General features: G+C 43.0%; 1 protein-coding gene across 3 annotated transcripts in view; it reads right to left on the reverse strand.

The window, feature by feature from the left end:
- The window catches only part of agrn (agrin), a 238,539-nt gene extending 230,182 nt beyond the window's left edge, over positions 1-8,357 (reverse strand). For all 3 annotated transcript variants that reach the window (XM_058085205.1, XM_058085207.1, XM_058085203.1), the window contains exons 1-2: positions 7,940-8,357; positions 5,249-5,510 (exon numbers count right to left, since the gene is read on the reverse strand). In XM_058085205.1, the coding sequence (XP_057941188.1) occupies positions 5,249-5,510; positions 7,940-8,143 (466 nt within the window). In that variant the 5' untranslated portion in view covers positions 8,144-8,357. The remainder of the gene's footprint in view (positions 1-5,248; positions 5,511-7,939) is intronic.
- Positions 8,358-10,318: the final 1,961 nt, after the last annotated feature.

Here is a 10,318-nt window from a genome sequence, read left to right on the forward strand (position 1 = left end):
CACACAGAGAGGGCAGAGGGTGGAATTGAACCCTGGTCTCCTAGCTGTGAGGTCTGCGCGCTAACCACTCGACCGCCGTGCCACCCGTCATGTCACCAATGAATTGGAAATCATAAAATAAAAAAAAAAGCTAAAAAAATTCAAGCGCAGTACACAATGCACAATATTGGCAAATTTTCTAAAAAAATATATATAAAAATGTAAATGCATTGATGTTTTATATGAATGTCTTGTCTAAATTCCAAAAAAATCTCAATTCAAATATTATTTATTACTACTATGTATGTTGCTGGGCTGCACGGTGGTCAAGCGGTTAGCGTGCAGGCCTCACAGCTAGGAGACCCGAGTTCAATTCCACCCTTGCATGTTCTCCCTGTGTTTTCTCCATGTACTCCGGTTTCCTCCCACATTCCAAAAACATGCTAGGCTAATTGATGACTCCAGATTGTCCATAGGTATGAATGTGAGTGTGAATGGTTGTTTGTCTATATGTGCCCTGTGATTGGCTGGCCACCAGTCCAGGGTCAAAGTCAGCTGGGATAAGCTCCAGCATACACCCATGACCCTTGTGAGGATAAGCGGTAGAAAATGAATGAATGAATGTATGTTGCTTACATACATACAGACCTAATCAAAATCTTAAATTATGCTACTTTTTCGTCTCTTTGTATTGAGTTGTGGACTCCTATAGAGCAGCTATACACAATAACCAGCACACAAAGCTTTCTAGTTCTTCCAGAATCTGCACCTATTCAGCTGTATTTCTTTGGATTACTTTGGATAATTTCTTTGGAACCAGCTCCAAACACCATCTTGTTATGGGTTACCAACTTCGGAGCTACTGGATCTGCATTGAAACCAAAATCAACCGGCCGACCTCGCACCGCCAGAACTGATTTCATTTTTAAAACATAACGAAACTGAATGGCATTATATGTACTTTTCCAAAATAACAATTTTTTTGTTTATTTACTTTATATGACTTTTATTTAACCTACAAATGTGTCAGATCATTTTGCCTGTATATATACATATGTATAAGGAAGTATGCTCCTCTGTGACATCACAAAGGGGCAGTTTAACCACGCCTTTTGAAACTGAGCGTTTTGAGTCATCCAAACTTCTTTCAAACTTCGCTTCAAATATGTGCTAACCTCATTTTCTGAAACTTTTGCATGGTTTAACACAAGAATACACCTAATATAGCTAATATATTAGGTCCCTTATATATACTGTGTATATACATATACTTTTGTGGTAGCACCTGAGACCTGCTAAAAATAATATTATTATTGTACGGTACAGTAGATTTTTTGTCGTTATCCTCTGACTTGAGGAAAAGAATGGAAAGAAAACAATTCCAAGAAGAACAAGGGCATGATGGGAAACTAAATAAAAAAATATATTCCGCATCCTCACACGCAGACGCTGTTTTTCCCGAGTCTGTTCCTCTCAACCTCTCAGTGTCAAGTCATTCGCACAAAGCCCTTTTCTTAAGAGACTCCGTCTCCCTATCGAGCTCCCTGCCAGGCATTCCTGAATCTATCCCAAAAAGGAGGAAAAGCAAAGCGGAGGGTACAATGGAGTGCGGTGGCAGGTAGAGTCTTGTCTCACTTGCTGACATCCATGCCTCTGAAGTACTGGTTGCATACAACGGGGACTTTTAATTAAATCTTTGCACTGAAACACACCCCAAAAAGACCATTCAGCTAAATGGAGAGCTGCCAAGCCGGCGCCTGAGATAGTTTATACAGATTTGATGAAGCTGTCAATCATCTTGTGACTTTTATGTATTGTTAGGTGGTGCGTTTTGCCCGTTGAAGCTCCGTTCTTCACCTTGAAAAGAATCGAAACGGGACATTGACACCATCTAACTTTGCGCCTTACAAGTTCATAGCCTTGAAAACATCAATGCCTTTTCAAAGACAAACTATATATATATATATTTGGGTCAATATACAGCTGCAAGGATTAATCGATTAATCAATGACCTAATTAATTGACAACAATTTTTGTATTGGCTTGTTTTTTTTTAATTTAAATATGTAAATATCCTCTGATTTCAGCCTCTCAAATGTGAAGTACAATGAGGTCCTCATTGGGAGTGACCAGGATGGATAGGATCAGGAAGGAGTCCATCGGAGGGACATTATATGTTAGAGGCCTTGGAGATAAAGTCAGAGAGGCCAGACTGAGATGGTTTGGACATGTCCAGAGTCACAGTACATGTTGGAGTACAGAGATGAGGCTGCTGAGGTTCTCACTGGGAGTGACCAGGATGGATAGGATCAGGAACGAGTACATCATTGAGACATTGCATGTTAGAGGCCTTGGAGATAAAGTCAGAGAGGCCAGACTGAGATGGTTGGGACATGTCCAGAGTCAAACACATGTTGGAGTACAGAAATGACGATGCTGAGGTTCTCACTGGGAGTGACCAGGATGGATAGGATCAGGAATGAGTACACCATAGAGACATTGCATGTCAGAGGCCTTGGAAATAAAGTCAGAGAAGCCAGACTGAGATGGTTGGGACATGTCCAGAGTCACAGTACATGTTGGAGTACAGAGATGAGGATGCTGAGGTTCTCACTAGGAGTGACCAGGATGGATAGGATCAGGGACGAGTACATCACAGAGATATTACATGTTAGAGGCCTTGGAGATAAAGTCAGAGAGGCCAGTGGTTGAAGTGGTTAGGCCTCACAGCTAGGAGACCCAAGTTCAATTCCACCCTTGTTCCCCCAGTGCATGCGTGGGTTAATTAAATCTTTGCACTGAAACACACCCCAAAAGACCATTCAGCTAAATGGAGAGCTGCCAAGCCGGCGTCTGAGATAGTTTATACAGATTTGATGAAGCTGTCAATCATCTCGTGACTTTTATGTATTGTTAGGTGGTGCATTTTGCCCGTTGAAGTTAGCGTTAAATTCCCATTTCTCCACCACCGTGTGAGGTTAAACAAATGAATATGGGTTCAGTTGAATGGGGACATAAAATGTGGTTCTCAAGTAGACGGGGCCAAAATAAACAAGGGGTATTTGAGCCAAGATGGTTGCCCTCTCCAAATCAGCCAATGAGAAGGACAGGGTTAGTGGCTGGATGAATGAACGGGTAAACCAGTACGAGGGGGGTTGGGGGTGGGTGGGTGGCGGGGGTTCAACATCAAAGCAATTAGTGCAAATATTAAATTCCTTAGGCAACCGGAATATGCAGATCCCGACTATACTGCAAACAGTGCATCCCTTGACTTAATAACACAGGCGAGCAACCGTGCGAGTGCAAAGGTCAGGAATCAAACTTTGACCACTTCAGGTCCCGACGACTCTTCAGGTGTTTTTACAGGCACACCCGCCTCAAGGCAACATGAGTTTGGCGCGTCACCATAGCAACAAAGACTCAGGTGTCCTGGATTCATAGAACTGTGGGAAAGTCTGGAAGCCTCAGGCTATGTCATTTAAGCGTTGCGAGGAATCCTTGTTAGGGCTCGAGCACTGACAGTGCGAAAGCCCTATTGTAATCGCAATGTTTATTATTATTATTATTATTATTATTCTCCCAAAATGATCGCGATTTTGAGGGCCTTAACATGCCCGAAAACTCACGATCGCATCAAGTCTGGCAAAAAATTTGATATTTTATGGGTTTCAAATATAATGTTCCAAAATTGACTCTCTAGCGCCACCTTGAAATTAAAAAAAAAATTAGCCCCTGCCACCAGTTTCACCGATCGTCACGAAACTTGGTGGATACGTCTATCATGACAGGACGCACCAAAAAGTCTCAAGAACCCATATTGCAAAACCAACAGGAAGTCGGCCATTTTTGATGGCGTCGGTGATTTTCGGGCCACAAGTACCTTCCGCACGGTCCGATTGTTCGATTTTTTAATGGAGGTTTGGGGGCGTCAGACGGGACGTGACTGCATACCCGCCTTGTCACCGGTGTCGCCCCCTTCTTAGGGCTTGAGCACTGACAGTACGAAAGCCCTATTGTAATCGTAATGTTTATTATTATTATTATTATTATTCTCCCAAAATGATCGCAATTTTGAGGGCCTTAACATGCCCGACAACTCACCAAATTTGGCGAGCGCATCAGGTCTGGCGAAAAATTTGATATTTTGATAAAATGAAAAATTTATGGGTTTCAAATATAATGTTACAATATTGACTCTCTAGCGCCACCTTGAAATTTAAAAAATAATTAGCCCCCGCCACCAGTTTAACCGATCGTCACGAAACTTGGTGGATACGTCTATCATGACAGGACGCACCAAAAAGTCTCAAGAACCCATATTGCAAAACCAACAGGAAGTCGGCCATTTTTGATGGCGTCGGCGATTTTCGGGCCAACAAGTACCTTCCGCACGGTCTGATTGTCGCAAATTTTTTAATGGAGGTTTGGGGGTGTCAGACGTGACGTGACCGCATACCCGCCTTGTCACCGTTGTCGCCCCCTCCTTAGGGCTCGAGCACTGACAGTGCGAAAGCCCTATTGTAATCGTAATGTTTATTATTGTTATTATTATTATTCTCCTATTGTAATCGTAATGTTTTTATTATTATTATTATTCTCCCAAAATGATCGCGATTTTGAGGGCCTTAACATGCCCGAAAACTCGCCAAATTTGGCGAGCGCATCAGGTCTGGCGAATAATTTGATATTTTGATAAAATGAAAAATTTATGGGTTTCAAATATAATGTTCCAAAATTGACTCTGTAGCGCCACCTTGAAATTTAAAAAAAATTAGCCCCCGCCACCAGTTTAACCGATCGTCACGAAACTTGGTGGATATGTCTATCATGACAGGACGCACCAAAAAGTCTCAAGAACCCATTTTAAGTCGGCCATTTTTGATGGCGTCTGCGATTTTCGGGCCAGAAGTTAGCGCCACAAGTACCTTCCGCACGGTTCGATTGTCGCAAATTTTTTTAATGGAGGTTTGGGGGCGTCAGACGGGACGTGACCGCATACCCGCCTTGTCACCGGTGTCGCCCCCTCCTGGTAGAAAATTGTAAGTCCCGTAACTCCCTTACGACTTATTCGATCACCCCGGTTTTTTTGTACGACGTGTCCGCGCGCAAGCATACCCCTGACTCGCACGTACCTCCGAGCACGTCAGGGTGCCCGAGCCCGCTCATCAATGCTTGCAGTTTTAATTATTTAAGTGATCACCAATTGCTCTCAGTCTTTTCAACCCAACACACTAATATGGCTTATAAATAAAGAAGACCGCCATCTTACCTTCAACACAGTGTTCCACATCCTCCAGATTCCGAAGCGTAATCCTCATCAAACTGGAGTTGAGCATCAGCGCATTCTTGTGCTCAAGCCCCATGGACACCGGGGCCGGGTTGAGAAAGAATATGCGAGTGTCTCCCGTCGCGACTTGATTGTCGCAGACCCCCGGGTTGCCGAAGCCAACAATCATTACCTTGTTCCCGCCGTCCAAGAGGATTTCACGGTTGATGCTGGTCTTGCCTTTCAAGTACCGCCACACCCTCACCTGGGAGACAAAGGACAACAAAAACAAATCAATGTGGAATTATGGTTGTATTAAACAACAATCCCGGCTTCCTTATATGGGCATGCCTGAGCACAAGCTATATGGGAGAACCTAGACTATACAAAGCTGGACTATCCGTCAAAGTCCAAAGCCTTTTTAATTGCACAGTGCAAAAAGTGGTTAGCACACAGGCCTCACAGCTAAGAGACCCGTGTTCAATTCCACCCTCGGCCATGTCTGTGTGGAGTTTGCATGTTCTCCCCGTGCATGCGTGGGTTTTCTCCGGGTACTCCGGTTTCTTCCCACATTCCAAAAACATGCTAGGTTAATTAGCGACTCCAAATTGTCCATAGGTATGAATGTGAGTGTGAATGGTTGTTTGTCTATATGTGCCCTGTGATTGGCTGGCCACCAGTCCAGGGTGCATCCTGGACCCCTGTACTAGTACCCTGTACTAGAGATGTTATAGAAAACCTGCGTTACCACTCTTTGGAGCTCAAACACAGTAAGTCAGTGGTTCCCAGCCAGTAGTTCATGACCTACCAGTAGGTTCTAACTACTTTGAATTCGCTCTCCAGTACCAAACTCCAGTCTCAACTCCAGTACTGACAAAATTATAAATTGTGCTTCGTCAGTAGTCTCGGAAGTCTTCGGGAGTGATTAATCACAGCAGAGTGGGCGTTAGTAGAGGCGGGCCTTAGGTGGAATAAATTAAAGCACAAATCCAAGGAATAGGTGCAGATTCTGGAAGATCTAGAAAGCTTTCCGTGCAGGTTATCATGTGTAGCTGCTCTATAGGAGTCCACAACTCAATACAAATCACCAAAAAATAAGTATAATAGGTCCTCTTTAAGAATTTTATCAATTGTGTGGATGAAAAAAAAGTAATAAACCAATTTAGAGGTTTTGGAGTTGTCTTATTTTAGCAGTTGCTATACTTGCGGTTTGTGTCTCCAGGGGTAAGAGCTAGCTAGCTTGACTCTAATCTTCTCCATTCATTCACTCGGAGACGGAAAGCAAGCTGACTAAACACGACTGTTTATTTTGACAGATTATAGAGCGGTCAACCACAAGTCGACTGTGGTGCAGAACGTTTCGCAATGAATGGACGGAGAAATGCGGCGGGGGGGAAAGAAGGTTCCTTCCAGAGCGACAAACCAGCACCAGGGCATGTTTCATGTTTTTTTTTTTATGGTAATGGTTTTATTTCATTTGAACATGCATCAGATTACAATTGAACGCATCACATAATCAGTTCACAGTTCCACATGTCCAAAAGGAGTAGGAAGAAGCAAAGCTTATTAAATCCTACCCCTCCATCTGGTACTTTTACAATCAGTAGCTGTTACATTTGTTCACTTCCTGCTTTCCTAATATAGTTGAAGTTTTTTTTTGTCATGTACCAAAGTATGAGGTGATATGACCATCCAATGACATAATGGGTACCATAGTAAGTGTCAATATAGTGATATATATAGCACATCATGACTGGTTCAAGACTCTTCATCCTTGTATTTAGCAAACATCAACTGCTTGTATTGTTTCTTATTATTGTTATGAATTTCATTCATTCATTTTCTACCGTTTTTTTCCTCACAAGGGTCGCAGGGGTGCTGGAGCCTATCCCAACTGTCTTCGGGCGAGAGGCGGGGTACACCCTGGACTAGTCGCCAGCCAATCACAGGGCACATATAGACAAACAACCATTCACACTCACATTCATACCTATGGACAATTTGGAGTCGCCAATTAACCTAGCATGTTTTTGGAATGTGGGAGGAAACCAGAGTACCTGGAGAAAACCCACGCATGCACGGGGAGAACATGCAAACGAGGGTGGGATTGAACTCGGGTCTCCTTGCTGTGAGATCCAACCACTCATCCACCGTGCAGACTCAATAAATCCAGCTCTTCTGAATTTCGAACCATATTTTGTTCCTGACTTTTTCTAAACACTGGATTCTTTTATGTAACATGTTGCATATGTAGCATGTTTTCGGAATGTGGGAGGAACATGCAAACTCCACACAGAGATGGCCGAGAGTGGGATTGAACCCAGGTCTCCGAGCTGTGAGGTCTGTGCGCTAACCACTCTTTTACCGTGCAGCCCTTATATGAATATTATTTTTTTAATTGAAAATATTTCTCACAAATCCAGATGTTGTAATTTACTAGTGTCACCTTCCAGCTGCAGCACGTTTAGAATGATTACATTAGTCCTCACTTGTTGCTAATGGCAATCATCAATCTAGTCTCTAACACTATTCATTTGTGTGTCCAGTACTGCCAAACAGTTAAATTAGTTGAATTTGCGCCATGAAAGTGCGCAAAAAGTAGCATGTATGTTTTTTTGCACTCCATTTTGTGTAGTTTTCATGCATGCAGCAGGTGCAAAAAAAAAAAGACAAACCGCATGGAGACGCACTCACTTTGCAAGAGTAGGTGTTATGCACCGGGTCCATGTTGATAATTTCATCCACGGTTCCCGTCAAAACTATGTTGGCTTCTTCCTCCCGGTCCTCCAGGTTCTTCTCCGGACAAGTGGCCGCGCAAGGACGCCACAGAGCCGCTAGAAGCCCCGCCAGGAGCAACGCTACCCGGCCGGTTCCGCTGATCCTCCGCTGAGAAGTCATGATCGTAAATTAACTTTTCTTGTTTTTTTTAAAAAAAGATCCAAAATGTTACCACTTAGGAGTTTGCGGTTACTCCAAAGTGTTTTGAATTGGGGTTGGATTTTTGGCTTTTCTCCACAACTTCTCTAGCGACGCCTCTTCCACTCCGCTGCCCAGCTTCGCGCATCTGCAGCCCGGCTTGAAAAATCTGCTGCCGGCTGGAAGTGCCGGATGGGAGAGACAAGGAGGCGGAAGTGGAAGAAATCTCTCTCCCTCTCTCTCTCTCTCTCTCTCTCTCTCTCTCGCTCTCTCTCTCTCTATGCAGGAATGCAACGACACTTTGCTGCCCCCCCACTCTCTCTCTCACACACACTGGATTTGCATGTAATCTGAATAGTTGATTCCACAAAGCGTGTTTGTCTTTCTGGCGTGGGGGTTTGTAGGGACGTAGCACGCAGGCATGTCCTCATAAAGTGGCTGTGCAGCAGCGCCCTCTGTCGGACAAACAGTGGATATTCCATTGCTGATTACATGCATTCATTCATTCATTTTCTACCGCTTTTCCTCACGAGGGTCGCGAGGGGTGCTGGAGCCTATCCCAGCTGTCTTCAGGTGAGAGGCGAGGTACACCCTGGACTGGTCGCCAGCCAATCACAGGGCACATATAGACAAACAACCATTCACACTCACATTCATACCTATGGACAATTTGGAGTCGCTAATTAACCTAGCATGTTTTTGGAATGTGGGAGGAAACCGGAGTACCAGGAGAAAAAACACGCATGCACGGGGAGAACATGCAAATTCTACACAGAGATGGCCGAGGGTGGAATTGAACCCTGGTCTCCTAGCTGTGAGGTCTGCGCGCTAACCACTCGTCCGCCATGCCATCAATTTTTTTAATGATGTTGGAACCGCGAAGTGGCAAGAAACGGGAGAAGCACAGCTTTAGGGGGGTGGGCAGAGACCTTAGGCACGCCCATAAGGAAGCCCACTCCTCTGTGACATCACAAAAGAATTGTTTTACAACGCCCTCTGAAACCGAGCGATTTGAACCATCCCAAACTTCTTTCAGGACTAACTTCCAAATCCGCAAATCTTATTATCCGAAACTTTGGCACAGTTTAACACGATAATACAAAATTCCCTCGCCCTTTTTTGTGGATTATAACATGATAAAATGAGTTACTATAAGCTAGCTAACAATGCACACCACTGGGATACACGTATTTTGACTATGAAGCCCTCAAAAAAAACTTTGAACAATGTTACATGTTTTTTTTCATTACATGTACACTCATGATAATATGTAATACTTGCAGTATCTTGCAGTATTTACATTTTTTAAAACTTCTTTTCTCGATGCATTGACACACATACTAGTTCTGACATACATGCTAGTTCTGTCAACAACATCGGCACAGTTTAACACAATAATACAAAATTTCCCAGCGCTTTTCTGTGGATTATAACATGATAAAATGAGTTAATATGAGCTAGCTAACAATGCACACCACTGGGATACACGTATTTTGACTATGAAGCCCTCTAAAAAAACTTTAAACAATGTTACATGGTTTTTTTCATTACACGTACACTCATGATAATATGTAATACTTGCAGTATCTTGCAGTATTTTGATTTTTTAAAACTTCTTTTCTCGGTGCATTGACACATATACTAGTTCTGACATACATGCTAGTTCTGTCAACAACATGGGCACTGTTTAACACGACAATACAAAATTTCCTAGCCCTTTTTTGTGGATTATAACATGATAAAATGAGTTAATATGAGCTAGCTAACAATGCACACCACTGGGATACACGTATTTCGACTATGAAGCCCTCTAAAAAAAACCTCGAACAATGTTACATGTTTTTTTTAATTACCACGTACACTCATGATTATATGTAATACTTGCAGTATCATGCCGTATTTTGATGATATAAAACTTCTATTCTCGGTGCATTGACACACATACTAGTTCTGACATACATGCTAGTTCTGTCAACAACATGGGCACTGTTTAATACGATAATACAAAATTTCCCAGCCCTTTTCTGTGGATTATAACATGATAAAATGAGTTAATATAAGCTAGCTAACAATGCACACCACTGGGCTACACCTATTTCGACAATGAAGCCCCCCAAAAAAACCTCAAACAATGTTCTGACATACATGCTAGTTCTG

Source organism: Doryrhamphus excisus, chromosome 10 (genome assembly GCF_030265055.1).
Source record: "Doryrhamphus excisus isolate RoL2022-K1 chromosome 10, RoL_Dexc_1.0, whole genome shotgun sequence".
In the NCBI taxonomy this organism is placed as follows: domain Eukaryota; kingdom Metazoa; phylum Chordata; class Actinopteri; order Syngnathiformes; family Syngnathidae; genus Doryrhamphus; species Doryrhamphus excisus.